Raw genomic sequence first — 18663 nt, forward strand, 5'->3', positions numbered from 1 at the left:
TGTTCCACAGTGCAACAGAATCATTCCAACTGAAGAGTACTGAAGACTTGGAGACTGAGTGTGCTGCTATTTCAGTGTTCCCTTTGAAAATATAACTTTGGAAAATCTGACTGAAGCTTGGGAAGCTAGGATTAACTATGTTCGGGATATGTACCCAAGAGAAGGTTCATCCTGAGCAGCAATTGCATGCAATACTCTGTGGATGTACACCAGTATAGAGGAGAGTGTGGGATCTGAGATTACATCATGGCTTTGCCATTTACTAGCTGTCTTCCCAAGTCAGTCACTTATGCTCTCTGAGCCTCAGTTAACCCATCTGTAAAATAAATAATAATAATACTGCTATATTACTCACCATGGTGCTGAAGATGAAAAGAAAGAAAATTTGTGAAAGTGGTTTGTAAGCAAAAAACTGATGATGCAAAAAGAGTTGTCATTACTTGTCCCAGTCAAGATAGGCTAAATTGTTTCATGGTAAGAAACAGCAAACTCTCAGTGGCTCTAAATGAGGTATCTTTATCTTCCTGCAAAGTCCACTGCCAGACCAACAATTCTCAGGGTATTTTATTTCCATTCACATTCATGGTAAAGTCTGTGACATTCTTCAGCCTTGCTCACATTTGTCTCACCTCAGTTTCCGGGTGTTCAGTGAGAGTTGTTGGCTGTGCCATTGTAACAGGCAGCTGCTATCCTTCCTGTCTCCTGTATCTGTTTTCTCTTCTCCTGGATGTGGGCTTGGGCTTGTCTTTGGGGAGTCTCTCATTTCATATTTCACTTGGGGCTGGGCCTCCTCTCTTCCCTCCCTCTCACTTACTGAGGTCCGCCTTTATGGACTGGCTCTGGGGACAGACATGTGACCCACATCTGATCTAACCAATCACTGTTTTCTCCCCACTCCCACCCACTTCTGGCCAGAATTATTTTATAGTGATTGGCCTGAGATCCAAATTGGCCCAACAGTATTCAACTCCAAGATTTTGTTAGAAATATTGGAAAAAAATAAGGATCTTTCTTCAGAGTTTGCTAGACCAAGACGATGTGGGTCTGGGGCTTCCAGCAGCTACCCTGTCATCACTAGAAGATAACCTATCCAAGAATGAAGGCAAGATAGAGAAAAGCTGAACTATAGGTTATACACAGACTATAGTTCTGGCCACATCCTTGGGTCCCTGGATCAAGCCATACCTAAAGATCCACATCCTGGACTTCCTAGTTTATCAGCTACTACATATTTTGTTTTGTTTTGTTTTGTTTTGTTTGGCTTAAGCCATTCTGCATTGGGTTTATGTCTTGTGCAACTGAAGGGATCCTGGCTAACACAGCCATTCATTTCTAGGGCAGGAGCTGCTAGCCTGCACTAGACTAAACTATCTGCATTTTAATATCAACTTTGTCTTTGTTTCATTGCATCCCTTGGAGCATTGCCACTTAAATGGCAGCTCCTGTTCCTTAGGTTCCTCTAAAACCTGGCCAATGTGCCCAGCGGAACAGCAGACATCAGTCAGAGATCTGAGTTAGGAGGACATTGACGCTTTTGAGATCTCCAGGATTTGGGGAGAACATGGCAGTGTGTTAAAGCGCTCCTCTTTTCTCCAACCTCTCTAGATTCTCAGCAGCAGCACACTACTAGAGCTAGATCTGTGTCTACCATTTTCCTCACATAGCAAGTTTCTTTCAAGGTAGATACCCCACAGTCTGGGTTCTGGCAGTGCAGCATTCTCAAATGTTGCTATTTCACATCCTCAAGAATGTATGCTTAAACTAGGACTAAGGAAGCCACAGGACAAGCAATTTCCAAGAGTGAGAAAATAGGTAATTGAATAGAAGAAAGGGAGATGGAACTAACAGGTCACAAGGGGTCAACCTTAGGGTTGGTGGCAGTACAGGGGAAGAATTTAGGGCCCTGGGAAGGCTGAGATGGGCTTACTCATGGAGTGGAGGCAGATCATCAAGGTGTTGAGTTAGGCTCAAAGGCAAAAACAAGAACCTAACTATCACAAACTAGGTACAAAGTGGAGTATTGCTCACTGACGTGAGGCATTTTCCCATGGGCCGCAACTGGGTCTTGGTATGAGAGTGGAACCAAGGCATGACTGGCTTAGCTTGGGTGGAGTCCCAAATACAGAGGCTGAGGATGGAGGAGAGAGGGTCATATCTGCAGCCATTTCCCTCCTACTTCAGAAGAAAAATTGCCAAGTTTTACAGATGGCTGAACTCAGACCAGGGGTGTAGACCCCTGTTGTTGCCTTTTGACGCCCCTCCCCGGTTGTTGTCTATCTGAATTATGTATTTCAAAAAAATTTTCATTCTTTTCAACTTTTCATCCACTTTTAGGCCAGAATTCCTAGATCTGAAGAGTAATTGCTCAAGAATGACCTTACCTAACTCTAGAAATTAGTCTTGCTCAATAAAAAGTCATTTCACAGAAATAAAACTAACTTGAAAAGAAGAGCATCAAATCTGCCGTCTTCTCTCTGCTCTTGGGCATTTTTTTTTTTTAATTTGAGAAACAGAGTTTTGCTGTGTTGCTCAGACTGAAGTGCAGTGGCTATTCAGAGGTGTGATCACAGTGTACTGCAGCCTCCAACTCCTGGACTCAAGTGACCCTCCTGCTTTAGCCTCCTGAGTAGCTGAAACTATAGGAGTGCGCCACTGTGCTGGTCTTGGGCTTCTTATGTTTCACTTCTCTGAAGTTTTGTTACAGTTGGAGTTTGCATCATATGCCTCCTAGCTGGATGGTATTCATTCCTAAATTCTATTTTTATTTCTGCCTAGACTCGTAAACCACTTACTATTCCTGAATTCACCAGAGAGTTGAGCATCCTCAGCCCATTAAAAGATACATACCCTCCCCACACTCCCATGTGAAATGCTACATTGGTTGAAACTCATTCTCCCTCTCTGATGGTGACCATAAAGGCTTTTTGTGAGAGGGCCTGTGATTTGTCCTTCGTATTGGCAGGGGCTTCAGGATGCAACCACTTTTCAGGACAACTCAGTAAGGTACTCACAGAATATTGGCTATGAGAATAAGTGAATGAATTCAGGAATGAAATAATACGTTTAACAAATTTCCTGACAGTAGATGTCTTAAAATTGGCAAGCTTTTCCTAGAAACAAATTTCTCCTTCTACGAAGCTAAATGAAAAATTTGAGTAACAACGGTGATAGTAAAAACCAAAAGTTTTAGCTTTTTAAAAATCCTGGATTTATTCATAATTAGCAACTTAAGTGTCAAGTTGACCTTGAACTTGGTAGAATCATTCTGACTCTGCTAGTAGTTTTTAGAGTTAAAAGGCTCCTATCTAGGAGACTCTTCGTGGCTTTCATTTCTTATTCATCAATCTTCCGGATCTCTTTCCAATGTTACTTCAAAGACGACTAGTGCATTAGTTACTTCCCTTACAAACTTTGTAGATGCTAGCCTGAAGTAAAAATTCTGTAGTTTGGAGCTACAGTTTGTTCTTCATGTTTCTTCTAAGATTGTCTCTGTAGAAGTAAATGTCAAAATCTGAAAGGCGAGCTCAGGGCAGTTGATTGAAGGAGTATGATATGTAAAACACACTTTATGTACATGTGTGCCAAGATGTGTGCAAGGGGTGCAACAAAATGACTTGTGAGTGTCTCCCTCCTTGATCTGTTTTGACCAAACTTTATTACTCATTTAATGGAACTGTAACAAAAAGCAGGAATCAAAACACATGGGGATCACAGAGGCTGTTATGTTTATTGTGCAGAACAGACAGTGATAATCCACTAGAGAAATATTTTCAACAAGCAAGCGATTCAAAGTACAATCATAGACAGCAATTCTACAAAAAGAACAAAGAATAAAGTTAGAAGACACTCAAAGGAACAGGGAGAAAGTCAACTGCAGTTAAACGTCTTGATACTTTTCTCCTGCAAACATACCTAACTTGCAGAAATGGTAGAAAAGTTAAATGTCCAGTCTTATTTAGCTGCGACCAACAACAGCAAAGAACAGTCCTATAAAATTTATCTCCCACAAAAATAAACTATATATATAAAAATTTTATGATGTTCTTACTGTTCCATTGGCCACAAGCTTTTTTTTTCAGTATGAAAAATGAGGTATACTGGGACTTAAGAGGTAGTAGTGTGTTTTGATTGTACAACATACAGGAAATAAAAGTGTAACTTTACCAGAGATGGAAATCAGTCGGTGCACCATGTTTGGCCAACATGAGCAATTGCTTCAGTTTTATGAGCTGGCCAATGAGGTTTCTAAAAGGCCCATCCAAAGATATGGAATGCGACTTTTATTTTTATGAGCCACTGTTTATTTGCTTATTTAATGCACAGTTAACAGTAATGTTGAGTTTTAATTCTCTCCATAGCTCCTTTGGTGATTCACAACAGTGAGCGATCTGCCAGTCTCAGAGAGGTATGTGGCCTTTGAAACTACCTCCCTGAAGCAGCTGGAAGAGAGATGGTTTTGAGTTTCATTTGGCTTCAGTACTAAAAGCCATACTGACAAAAGTCGTCATGAGAAACTACCTCCTGGCCCAGTTGATAATACCATGTTAAAAAGTCAGCACACTCACTAGGAGAGAAAGGCATAAAAACTCTACATAAGAAGCGTTTAAAATAAATCTGGTTGAGACATATTACAAAAATCACATTTGTGTAAAATACATGAAAATATTTGTCAAGCATTTTCTTATATTCAACTAATCTTAAAAACACATATTTTTGATTGCATTATGCAAAAGCAGGGCTTGTTGCATCTCACCTACAAAGCTTCAAGTTTCTTTGAAGGTTGGCTTTTATTTTATTTATTATTTACTTATTTTGCAAAAGTATGTAAAAACATGTTCCTTTCTATCAAATGTCTTTTACAAAAATAGTTTTGACTAGGGATAGCTGCAGTTTGAACTATTTCAAACATTGAAAAAACAAATGAATGCTGCAAGTAACAAGTTCATTCCTTTTGAAGTCTGGAGGTAGGTCTTTGCAAGTCAATTAGTCCATTTCCTTAAACAATTCATTTGAGGTACAGACTTGGAGGGTAATATTTAAATATTACAGTCAAATCTTGTGTGATGTGTAGTGTGATTGAGGACAATTATCCTTAAGAACCTAGGAGCGACTTGGTTAAAAAATTTTCAAGTTAATGTAGAAATCTAGCAGAGAAGCTGAAACAAGTATTTTAAAAATTTTTAATTAAAAAAACATAGAAAAATTCATAGTCATGCTGAAACACAGTAAGGAGATTGCTTCTTTAACTGTAATTAAGTGTACAAAAAGAACTGCAGATGATTAGAATCACCTACCCAGTAAGTTTTTTTCTTGCATTGCTTGTGTATAGCAGCATGTAATAAGTACTAGACTGTAAATTCGTTGTAACATTCAGAGGTAGTATTGAGTAGTGGGGATATATTGCATCTCTGGCTAAAAGTGCAGTTTGAATGAAGAGATGGTGAACTCAAGCCGAAGAAAAGCACCTCGGTCAACCATCTTATGTCAAAACGTATTACTTGAAGTAACACATATGCTTAATTTGAGGTAAGTGGTATTCAGGTCTTTCATGGAAACTGATACACAATGAAAAGAGAGAGGGAGAGGAAGAGAGAGAGAGAAAGACACAGAGAGAGATTGCCCCCTTTTTTTTTTTTTTTTTTTTTTTTGCTTTTTAAATTGATGTATAACTATAGCAAAAGAAATTTAGATTTCGCTCCTCCCACCTCATAATTAGGTGAGTTCATCATGCATTATTCTGTTGTACCTTTTCATTAAATTACAAAGAGGATAATTTTACTTGTCTAGTTTCCTTAAATGCTCTGAGGCTGACAAGTGTTATTTATTGCTAAATGGCATTTTGGCTCTGTAGGAAGTAGATTTCCTGAAAATGAAGTGTTGTCCTGAAAACAAGTGCTGTGAGTAAATTTATTACTCCTGCTGATATGTGTGATATCCATAAATAGAAGTTGGCAATATTTGTTTGCTTACTTCCCTTTTTGAAAAATGAACATAACCTTTTCTAGTTTGTTAGCTGAATGAAAGGATACATCAGCATTTCGTCTCATTTAGAAATAAAAAGTTAAAAATCATCAAGTAAGTGTCTACAAGATTATACGAAAAAGAGAAAGTAGTATCTAGTCCTTATCTTTGGTGTTCTAAACAGAGGATTCACTACAGGGAGTGGGTTGGGGTGGTATTTGAGGTGTACACAGTGTTACACACCGCGTTCTTCCTATATGAATGCCCGACGTCACAAGTGTGACACGTTTCTTGTTTGCATGCAGTGCAGTGATTGACTAAACCCAATTCGGTTTTTCTCACCCGCCCACTCTTGCTTATCAGATCAACAAACTATTAGTAGGTTAAGAAAAAAGAAAACAGTAATTAAAAGTTGCATTGTTAAGCTGTGTCCCCTGTGTTTACAGCAGTTTTTCACTAAACCTGGGACTGTGAAGGGATTACAAAGAAGGTGATTAATATAGTCCTTTTTAAGGTTATGTGATTTCTCCCCACCCCACCCCCACCCTCCCCCACCCCACCCCACCCCACCCCAGATGAAAGTGGAAAGACCATGGCAATACAGAATAAGTGGTCACTGCAGTGTCTTCTCCCTTCAAAAGATCCAACTGCTGCTGAGGTAGAAATCGAACGTTGGCGCCCCCTAGTCCTCTTCGGCAGACTCTTGTGAGGATGTCTCTTCAGTTTCCTCCTGGAACACACAAAGGGCACAGCCATGACGCTCAATCGTTATACTGTGTGGGCTGCTCTTGCCAACAGTGCAGAGGTAACCTGTTTCCACAGCACATTATGCTTGCCTCAAAAGAGGATGACGATGACTGGCGAGCCCTCATTCCCAGGGCTTCTTAAACCGTAATTGAGGAATCAAGGTGTTGTTTTTTCCCAGAGCGGTCATTAGCCACTGTTGACTTAAGGCTTGACATCATGGCGGCTGGTCAGCAAATTCAATTGTTTGCTGTCCAGAGAATGTCAGGGCAATGCACGCTTACTCACCAATTAGAAAAAAAATAGGAATGGATAAATTTTTCCCGACAGCATGCCATTCATCAGTTTTAAAAACCGGCACACAAGAAAAATAGAGTTAGGGGGATCCTTTCTTAAGGTATAAATGAACCCACCCTCCAGATACTGGTAATAATAGCTGGTATTTTTAGAGTGCTTACCAGATGCTTAGGCACCTTCTGTTAATATTCCTGTTTTACATCTGAGAAAACCAAGGCACAGACAAGTAATGTGCCCAAAATTACAGGGTGTGTGGGACCAGGATTTGGGTCGGGTTGGTACTGGTGCCAACACCTGTGTGTGACCCCTACACCACTATGCAGAGGCAGTGTGAGAGCAGGGGCAGAGCTGACAACGAGCCTTCCCAAATCCATTTCCTCCCCCCTTGTATTTATTAAAGCACATTTTGAGACAGTGACCCAAGTTCGGCGTAACTGCTCAATCTCAATACTAATCTGCATCGACCAAACATTTGATGGTGGGCTAGCCAAGCAGAGAAAATCTAATATATATGTTTTTGCAAGGCCCCCTCTTCATATAAATCTAACTTCTCCTTCCCTTTTCCTTTTTCTGATTCCTTATGGCTCTGGAATTTGTTGGGGTTTCTGCGAGCCGGCTTGAGCCGCAAAGTTCTCTTTCCTTTTGCTTATTTAACAAATGTGCAGTACCTTTCAGGACATGGGTGGTAAAGCGGAGACAATAAACATTTCCGATAAAAGCGTCGTTAGTGAGAGGATGATTTTTATCAAATGCTGCACATTGTCTCATAAGACGGCATGTGAAAAAGATCTGGGGGAAGAGGTAAACATTTACTCCTGCAGCAGACCGAGCCCCTTTAAGAATGGCCAGCTTAAAACAGCTTATAACAGTCTTCATACTTTAATAGATTTGATTTTCCACATGGCTTCATTTTGTCTGGGTGGCTAACCGACACAATTTATACCTCTCTTCCTTTCCCAGGTCACTACAGTACACCATTCAGTAAAGCATGCCTTAAAGCTTGTCTGCATTATATGACCAAACTTCCATTCATTAGTGTTTGAAACACTTCAGCTGTGAAGGGGCTCCTAAATGCTACCATGTGTGACGCTTTTGCGTAAAAGCAGCAAATGGGAGAAAAAAACCCCACATGAACGGGCACTCACACATTCACATGAATGCACACACACACACACATACACACACACACACACACACACACTCTATCCTGGGCTTTAATCACAGGCCACTGCATACTTCAAACCCTTTGCAAAAGGTTTCAAATATTCTCTTTCCCCGCGAAGACTGAGCGAGCTGTAAATCCTGGGAATAAACACACATACAAATGAATGGATTACAGCTTGAAAAATATAACCACGGCAGCATCAAGTCATGAGATTTCACACCGGTTTTGTTTAGTCTGCTTTGGGTTTTGTGGGAAAAGTGGAACGTATGAGGCTACCTCCCCTTTAACTCCCAACCCCCAAACTGTGGGCTTCACATATTTAAGCAGCAGGTTTATACCTCTTGACTAGGCAACAGGCCATGACCCTGAGATTCTCTGTGGAGCCCTGGCCACAAAGGAGGATGTAGCATGATCAAAGCCATGGGCAGACGAAAGAGAGACGAGCCAAAGATCAGCTGCCCTGTGACCCTGTCCTTTCACTTAATATTTAAATTCCAGAAAGTCACTAAGCTGTTAGGCAGATACACACCTCGTTTGTCCCCAGATGATTCACTTCTCATTCTGACATGAGGTGTGGACTTAGGTGACTACTCTGAAACAGACCACGGCATAAAAGCCAGCAAGTATATTTTATTCCTTCTTACGGTTAAAAAATTAATAGAACTCAGTCAAGCTGGCAAACCTCCTGGATTGAGCTGTAATTATTCAATTTCTAACTGTTTGATTTTTCTATACTATCCGGAAACCAAGGTACTTTCAAATCCGGAAGGAAACAGAATTTTCAGGCCATGAACTTAACAAAGACCTTGTACTAGATGGAATGTGATCAGCTTTTCAAAACATTCCCAGAAACTTTGCTTGATGTGAGCTGCTGAAACTCCTGAATTCCAACCCTTTAGACAATTCAGATGAAAATGGTGGTAGGTCATATTGTTTCCTTAACTGTCCTTAAGACAATGTGGATAAGACAATGTGGATAGTTGTTTTATTAATGTATCTTTCTGCTGACCTTGGAATTCTACTAGTAACTATCAGTTAGTACTGGGAACATGACTAGGATGTCAGAGGGTGGAAGTCTCACTTCATTAAAGGTTTGGAGGCAATGTGGCTCTCACATGCTCAGAATGATGGTTTTCTCAAATGTTTAGTTAGTGGAGAGCTCTCTCTTCTTGGCATAGCCCTGGCTGGCCACCCTTCAAAGGAAGGAATGGTTCCCAAAGGGTTGATATGGTGGGGCAGGTGGCTCTTCCTACCTCTGCAAACCTCAGCTCTCACCTTCCCAGTGACTTGGTCTTTGGTTACATGTGCGGATTCTGTACGACAAGTGTGCATTCAATGAAGAGAAGAAAAATCCTCCCTGTCAGGAATGAGGTTGGAAAACCCATTCTCAGCTCCCCTAAGTGTCATGGTTCGGCCAGACTTAACACAGGGTGCTTCTGTGGTGAAAAGAGGGAACAGAAACAGGTGACATGGAGAATAAGCAGCTGGCTCCGACATCCCCAAAGAGTCCTGTTTCTGTAACTGAGGAGTTGGTAGGGACCCCTGAACTTCGATCATCTTTAATAACTTAAAAGACATGGATGGGGCCAGGTATGGTGGCTTACGCCTGTAATCCCAGCACTCTGGGAGGCCTAGGCAGGTGGATCACGAGGTCAGGAGATCGAGACCATCCTGGCTAACACGGTGAAACCCCATCTCTACTAAAAATACAAAAAATTAGCCAGGCGTGGTGGCGGGCACCTGCAGTCCCAGCTACTTGGGAGGCTGCGGCAGGAGAATGCTGTGAACCCGGGAAGCAGAGCTTGCAGTGAGCTGAGATGGTGCCACTGCACTCCAGCCTGGGCGACAGAGCAAGACTCCGTCTCAAATAAAAAGAAAAAAAAAGAAAAAAAGACATGGCCGTGTGTTATAGACAATAGCTTTTACCTTGACATGTTTTTAAAAAATTGCTTCTCATTTGTCACCTAATGGTCAAAGGACCTTTGAGCTTGTGTAGCTCCCAAGAGGAGCCTTGAAGTAATAAGGAGATGAAAACTGTAGCCAAGAATTGCACACATCTCATTAGGGTCTAGTGGCAGGGTGGGAAGGCTAAACAGCCACTCTTTGGTCAAGAAGGCTTACCCGTTGGAATGGGGCTTCGGGAATGTTCAGATGAAAGGACTTTTCAAAGTGCAAGTGCACGGTGACATTTTTATGAGCACCAGCCACTAAGGCCTCTAAACACCGAAAAGCTCCCAGCCATCATGCAGCTACTTTACAAAGACAAGTGAGGTACCGGGCCGAAACGTGAGCTTTCTTGGCAGAAAACTGATGAGTGGGGAACAGGGATGGGCAGAGTTGGAAAACTATATTTTTATTATAACTACTGGAAAAGTGCACTTACTTTGCCTTAGTTTTTCTTTTGTTCATGAAAAAAGGAATTTGATAAATGTAACTCATTGTTTTAGCTAAGTTTGGAAAAAAACTCCACTAAAACCCAGAAATATAGTTTGCACATATCACTGTTCTTTTAATTTGGTTCAACATGATGCATGTGGTATATATACCTTTGGGTACACTTCTTCTAATAGATTAAAAAGGAGGAGGAAGATAGCCCAATATCCAAACTTAACTCCTAAGGCTGATGGAATTTTAAAATGTCTTGAGTTTAATCAGACTTACTATACAGGCATGGATGAGGGTGTGTGCTGGAAGAAAGTTCAATATTTAATGCTAAGAGCTGAAGCTCTGGGTTTAATTTCCAGATGCAGACTAAACAGCAGGTCTGCAGTAGAAGAGGCCAGTGAATTCTAAATGGAACCAAGAAATACAAACACAGGGGTGGTGTCACCACGATGCCCTCCTTTGTGTGTGGTACAGAGTGCAAAAATCACAGTCCATGTCAGCTTTAATAAGTCCTTATCTTTTTTTTTTCTTAACTGCAAAGAATTCTGCAACTCTTCTATTATATGATGTTACAGGCCAGAAATACATACGTAATTTAAGCTATCTTGCCAATAAACCTACAAATACTTGGTAATCTAGAAAGGGTAGTTATGACTAAATGGCATTCTTTTTTGTCATCTGTGTATGTTCAACTTCTCAGGAACTCAGAACGACACACTTAGGAGTTTTCCACGTTCATGAGTATCTTGAGTCAGTCCTGTCACAACAGAAATAAAGGGCTCTCTTCAGCAGCAATGACCAGGAACCAGTTTTTCAAGTTCCATCTGTAGCTAAGTGACCGGCAAGACCACAAGGCTGAGTTTTTCTCTTTCTCTGTCAGATATTTTCATTTAAAATTTATCGGGACTGTTTAACTTAATGGAAAGTGATTATTTCCTCCAACTAGGAAAACTCTACAGCAGATTTTTTAAAAACATGTTAAATGGAACATATATAAACCATATAACCTGGCAAGAGCAAGGGATTCTGGTGGAAATGCTAGGCGGGAATTATGTTTTTCAAAAGGAGACAATAAGTTGAGATATTGACAGCAATTGTACCTGATCTTGTCTTTATTTTTGCATTATGTATATAAAAACATAGAATTGTTAGGACTTCTTTGTGTGCGTTAGCATCAGCTTAATAAAGTTGGGTTGAAGGTCTTGCTAGGGCATGTTTAATGTAAAGAAGGTTGATCTTGGACCTCACTAATCATAGATGCCAACCACAGCACTAGCAGGTCTCAGTCCCACCGTGTCAGCCCCAGTAATGACTATACATGTCTATCTACACTGCAGGGTTGTGTGAGAAATGTGACCACCACTTGGGGAAACCCTGAAAAACAGTAAAAATCCAGTAAGACTATAGTGTGAAGCTGTGATTATTAATGTCAGTTACTCATTCTGTGATTATTTCTTTACCTAAGATTCAAGGATAGGTTCTTAAGAAAGAAAAAAACTATTAAAGAAGGTCCCCAGAGTAAAGTAAAATAAAAAATCTTAGATTCCTAAAATGCTCTCCTGCTTTTCTTGTCTGTAGCCTCAGCAGAGTTCCATCACTGAAAATACTGCAACAGAAGTAACGCTGGTCTCTGGGATACAATGAATTTCTCCTTTCTGGGATAAAGGGCCATTTTTTAAAAATCCGGAAATGGTAGGCACATTTTTCAAATAGGGAAATCATTTTAGGTATAAACTAATTGCAAGTTTCAGGAGTGATGATTTCTGAGGACTACCGGTTTGATCAGTTTTCCATGCCAGGTTCAATTCTTACTGCAGGAACACTGCATTTAAAATAGCTAAAGAAAGCAAAAGGATTTTTGCATAAACAAAGTATTCAAAAGAAGGTAATTTTTTTTTTTTTTTTAAATAGAGATGGGGTCTCACTATGTTGCTCAGGCTGGTCTCAAACTCCTGGGCTCAAGGAATACTTCTGCCTGGGCCTCCCAAAGTGCTGGGATAACAGGCACGAGCCACCGTGCCCGGCCCAGAAGAAGAAAATTTATTTCAATGTTTCCACAGCTGTTGTGGAATGTTCTTATTTTTATGCAAAGTAGCTTTAAATTATGATTAAAGACTGCTTAAGGGTTATATTCCAGATGTGCTTATTAATGGCATAGACTAGGAAAAACCTTTTCCCTTTGTTTTGTAGATGTGTAAAATTTTGCATAGGTGTTGTATTTGCGGCCAGGGAACAGAACATTTGTGGATTTTAATCATTATTGCACCATTTTTCATTATCCTGAGTTATGACTTTTGAGTAAGATTATAAAAATATCAATAACAGTAAGTTAACAATTTCTCTGTAGACATCTGAGTGTCCAGCAAACATTTCCTGAATGTAAGTGTCTGAGGCAATGCAACATATTTCTATGCAACCATTAAGGATTTTCTTAGAAAGACCAGGTTTTAAAGCCAATTGCTATTTGTTCCACATTAATTTGGGTCAGCAAGTTTGGAGAGTAAGAAGAAAGATTATATATTGAGTAAATAATTGGTTTTTATCCAGTACACATCAAAATGTAGAGGAAAATTCTGCAATATGAAGAGGAAATGCAGGCAGCCACTGCCATTTTGTTTTGAGCCTAATCCACAGACTTCCCCACACAGAAACAGTCATACTTAAAAAAAAAACTCTCACAGCAAATTTGTCAAGTCCAGAAACACTAAATTTTGCTTTTTGGAGTTTTATAAGTTGCCCTAAATTGAGTGATGTTCTTTCACTTCTGTTAGAAGTTGTCATCTCTATAAAACATTTCCTGCCAAGAACCGCTGACTTCATCTTGCCAATATTCCTGTATTACAACTGTTAGCTAAGCTAATTACTTCATCTGTTTACAGTTAATAATCATTTTGATACGCTTCCTCTGCCCTCCAATTTCCCTGTGCTTCTATGTCCTTGAGCTACTTTATTAAGGGTTAAACCTTGGTTTCTACTTTGCTCTCTCCTTTTCCCTTGACCTTGGTGATGTCAGAGGTCAGAGGTTAAGTCAAAAAGTATTTCCTATACAACAAAACAGTGCAACTTAGGGCAACCTTTGATATGATTCTTCATGTTTTGCCAGTTGGTACTAAACATTTACTGGCCCACAAGATGTTTTACTAGCTTGAAAGTGCATAAGCAAGAAAATAAATACATCGGTAATCTTTGTGACTTAGGCAGTATAAATCATTATGCTCCTTGAGTGAGTAGACGAGTGAGTATTTGTAAGTCTGATTTATTATGAACTATTTACTGCACTGGCCAAGGTACCATGTAAAAGACGAGTGTTAAGAGTGAGAATGCTTTCCCCTTTCCTCCTTCCCTCTTTGTATGTCTAGACTAAAAGCCCCCAGTAAAAATGCCTTCTTTGAGAACGAGATGCTGACTGCAATTCATCAACTTGCTTGTCCCAAAATGAAATCTCTCATTTTGCTCCAAACAATGTTTAGGTTGTCTGAAATATAAACATCCTTAAAACTGCCCTTGAAGTCTCTGTAAAAACATTCAACATTTTATTTTGAGGGGGAAGAAATCCCGTGATAATCAAGGCTTACTGAGATTTCTTTGCCCGGGTGCACACCACCCACAGAAGATGTTACTCGCAAGTAAAAACTCTTTTTTTGAAACAGAAAGCTTTGTTTCCAGTCTTTTAGAAACTGAAAACTTTGCAATCCTCTCATTGGGAAATTGAAAAGGAGCAGGTTTATACCTGTCCTAATTGCCAGAGGCATCGTTTGCCAGGGCTGTACAACAATGGGGAAAGTAGATTGAAAGGGTGGAGAGCTGTTAGGATTTTAAAAACCTGTTTTCCCTTTGGGTAGAAGAAAGGTCAGAGAAAAATGTATGAATTACATTTAGGGAGTCCCTTCAAGTCTCAGATTAAAGCCTTAAAAGGGAAATAGCAATAAACGATCAAATACCTGATAAACTAGCGAAACTTTTTTAGACATCTCAGTTGGAGAGAGACTTATTTTTATCAAAGTAAAAACTTGAGTAACAAAGCACCCTCTAATAATAATAATAATCTGGTACTTTTATGGTGTTTCTTCTTTTAAAAAAAGAAAAAGAAAAACCTACCACCATTTCCTACTGAAGAATGTAATTCATATGACTGAGAATTCAACTGCTCAAATTGCTAAAAAACGAGCTGCTTTCTATTTCTTTCTTTCTTTCTTTTGAGATGGAGTCTCGCTGTCACCCAGGCTGGGGTGCAGTGGCACAATCTCTGCTCACGGCAACCCTCCCCCGCCAACCAGGTTCAAGTGATTCTCCTGCCTCAGCCCCCCGAGTAGCTGGGATTATAGATGGCCGCCGCCACGCCCGGCTAATTTTTGTGTATTTAGTAGAGACGGGGCTTCACCATGTTGGCCAGGCTGGTCTCGAACTCCTGACCTCCCAAAGTGTTGGGATTACAGGCGTGAGCCACTGCACCCAGCCTCATTTCTATTTATTTGTAATTAGCTGATTTCAATTTATTGTTTATCACTTGAAGTGGAAACATAGTAAAGTTATTTTGTAAGCTGTTTTCATTGGTTTTGGAATTTTAGAAAAAAGTTAACGTACATATTACAGATTTTCCCCTTTAGATTTTTAAGAGACTATTAACTCTCCCATTAGGATTATGGGACACACTTGATGTTTGCAGCTGATGACACCTGGTGGATTTCGCAAACACAAACCTCTGCAACAGGTTGGTCCTTCACTTTTCATTTCTCTCTAGATGCATGTACTTGTATACACAAACACAAGTGCGTATGCAGGTGCTGAGATTTATCATAATTCTGAATTTGTCTCCTCAGAATAAACTCTGCTGCTTTGTACCCCAGGTTCAACAAGGGCCATTCTTGAAGTTCTGAGGAGACTTCAGCATTGGGCAGTATGAGGATACTTCACCACAGAGCCTTTGTAATTCTGTATACGTGTGACATAAATGCTAGGAAGATGATTTTGAATGCTTTAGCCCTAACGGTAGGATGGAGCAATTACTAGAAAATTTCCTCCAGCTAAAAAATTCCTGCCTTAAAAAACATTCAGTGAAAACACTTGACGTCAAAGAGGAAGTACTTTGGAATAAATCAGGATTCTAGAATTTTTGAGACTATAAATCTCTGGAAATGAAAAACTTAACAGTCAAAAATAAGTCAGAATGTAATAATGCTACCTGGAATTTATATAATTATGAATCTCTTGTAATGTTCTTGGGAGTAAGGGAAAAGGCATTATTATTATCCCATTTCCTAGATGGATAAATAGAGCAAAGAGAAATTAATTAGCCCAGTGATGGGGCCAGAAAGAAAAACGTAGGTCTGTTTACACACTGCCGAGCCCTTTTCTTTAGATGTAAAATATTTAGTTGTGCTAAAATTTTTACCACCTCAAAAGCGATTCTGAATGTAACCCCTCAAAGTGCTGTTGAAGGAAGGATATGAGGCTGAGTTAATCCAGATTGCCTCATGGGAAAGCCATCTGGGAGGGTATTTTGAAAGAAACAGATGGAAAAGGAAGAGATTCTTTTGAATGTAGTGTAAAATTTACATTATCCTCCACGAACTTTCACGTAGTTTTCATGTTTATATAATTCATCACTGTGTCATTACACAATATAAATTAGGTAGCCCAATGAGCTCATGTTCTTTTTTATAATTCTGAGTCTGAACTCTCCTATAAAGGGCAAATCTGGAACAGGGTCTGTAAGATAGCCAGATTGATCCTTGAAGATCAACTCAATCCACTTGTGGCTTCTTTGAGATTCTGAATTCTCTTGGGAAAAAAAACTGTGATTTCACTTATATTATTTCTTGATGTATTAATAATGTCCAACTTGCAATCAGTTCTAGCCATATTAATAATCTCCACCTATGATGTATTTGTTCTTGCCTCTCTACCTTTCTATATGCCATTCATCTCATCTGTAATTTCTTTCCCTTAATTTATGTTTCAATTTTCCCTTCTGCAACTCAACCACAACAAAATCAAACAAAACAAGAAAATTCCAGTCTTATCATCCCCTTGATAACCTGAGGCATTCCACTCATTCATCTGTATCCCCCGTGTGTCCCATACACATTGACATTCTGTGGTCATTTGCTCAACAAATGTTCAGACATCTTCTCATGTGTTTTCATGGAGTGTCTTCATCTCTAGTTGCATATTAAACTCACTTAGGGAGTTCATAAAAAATATGATGGATCTCCAGACCAAATAAACAGAATCGTTGAAGGGTGGGGCCATGCTGGGGAGGTAAATGTTTAACTACTTGCTCCTCAGGAAAAAAAAAAGTCCTGATTTGTAGTATTTGTCACTTTCCATGGTGTAAATACTCCCACCATAGTGGATTTCAAGCTACCTACTTGACATCACTGAACACAGAATTCAGAAGAGATGTTCACTATTTGCTCACAAGGGCTGGTTCCAGCATACCACTGGATAGGACACAGGCATATACATATAAATACATTTCTCAGATGCAGTGACTGTTTTTCTTTGTTTGACTCATCTTCCCTATGACACTAAGCACAGGGGCTGAATCAATATTAACAAACCACATAAAGTGATTAATCTATAGTTCACAGCCTGTGATGCAAATGTGAACTCTGCCTCATCCTTTGACTCAAATGCACAGAATTATCAATTTACTTTCTCTTGATTTTTGTACAGTTAAAGGATGAGAGGCTAAATATATTTGGGTTCTCCTAATTAAAATGTCAAGTTTTTGTTTATATGTATATATTTTTAAATATTGCTTAAAGACGCACAAACACTGGGTCTTTTTAGCACCCCTCTCCCACTCTTAGCTTTTAGGTATGGGAGCAGCAATGAAAATGATTTTTTTCATGCTAACTCTGTTTTTATTCCACTTAAAGCTCATATGTAATTGTTTGAAGACACTTTCCTTGGATCCTTTCATGTGTTTGGAAGTTTCAATTCTCTTCTAAGTGGCATTTTTAGAGAACAGTAGATATATAAGCTTGCCCGGGTGGTCCTTCCCAGGCAAGGCAACATTGACCTAAGAAAACAGGATGCAAGGTAGATTTGTAAAGACTTCTAGGGAAAAAAATTTCATGGATACTTAAAATTACATGAAAGAGTTCTACTTAATTTGATAGCTCATGACACTGCTTACTACTTATTTTAGCAGGTTCAGCATGATACCACCTGGATCTCCAATGACTATTTACATACAGAAGGGAAGAGAACAGCAGGACGTTCTTATACTTTAATACTGGCTCACATTATTAGCAATCCTGGTTAATTTATACTTCAGTTTTGTTTTCTTCAAGATATGCTTCCTCAATAAATATGTTTTTTTAATGTTTCTATGTACAGTTTATAGTGAGGACAAGGTGCCCCAGGAATATGGGGCAAGAGACGTAGAGCTATTTTCCAATTTGATGTTGCCAAAAACTTCAGAGACTGTGATTCAGTTATTTAAATAAGATCTAAGAATGCATCAGTCTGCACGTTAGTATAACTTAATTTCCAAGTATTCTAGCATTCTTTGGAGTGTTTTGGGATCATCAAATATTATGAAATTGTTCAATGAAGAAATATGTTTCCAGTCATGAATCATTAAATATAAGTCTGGTGTCAACAGAATATAGACAGTCAGTTGGAAGGACAAAATTTGATGTTTAAGAATTGGTAAAATATAGGATAAGATTAAATATTTGTTTTACATATGAGGCAATGTAATAAAATAGTTTTATTTCTAAAAGAATTTATATTTGCTTTGTACACTTAAGACCTTACATTTTGGGAGGTTTTCATGGTACAATTGCAGACTATATATTCCTGACTTTGAAGGCTACAACACATTTTCAGGAATACTGCAGGAAGATAACCAAAAGTAAGAAAATGCGAAATAAGGTTTAGTTTGGGGACATTTTTCAGTACATATTTCACTTTTTATATTAATTGGGAGAAAAAAATTAATGACTATGTCTTACCTGAGCAGGCTTCTTCTGAACAACTTGTTGTGGCTAAGGAGAAAAAGAAAAAGATATATTTTAAAAGAAAATATACATTATAGAAAAAATTAGGTGTACATATTTTAAATACAGATACTTGTCTGCAAAGGAAAGAGGAAAGTA

General features: G+C 39.1%; 1 protein-coding gene across 1 annotated transcript in view; it reads right to left on the reverse strand.

Annotated features, from left to right (window-relative positions):
• Positions 1-3708: 3708 nt before the first annotated feature.
• Positions 3709-18663, reverse strand: part of HMGA2 (high mobility group AT-hook 2) — a 141081-nt gene continuing 126126 nt past the window's right edge. Inside the window, exons 4-5 of the mRNA XM_016923082.4 lie at positions 18520-18552; positions 3709-6691 (exon numbers count right to left, since the gene is read on the reverse strand). Coding sequence (XP_016778571.1) covers positions 6644-6691; positions 18520-18552 — 81 coding nt within the window. The 3' untranslated portion in view covers positions 3709-6643. The remainder of the gene's footprint in view (positions 6692-18519; positions 18553-18663) is intronic.

Source organism: Pan troglodytes, chromosome 10, assembly GCF_028858775.2.
Source record: "Pan troglodytes isolate AG18354 chromosome 10, NHGRI_mPanTro3-v2.0_pri, whole genome shotgun sequence".
In the NCBI taxonomy this organism is placed as follows: domain Eukaryota; kingdom Metazoa; phylum Chordata; class Mammalia; order Primates; family Hominidae; genus Pan; species Pan troglodytes.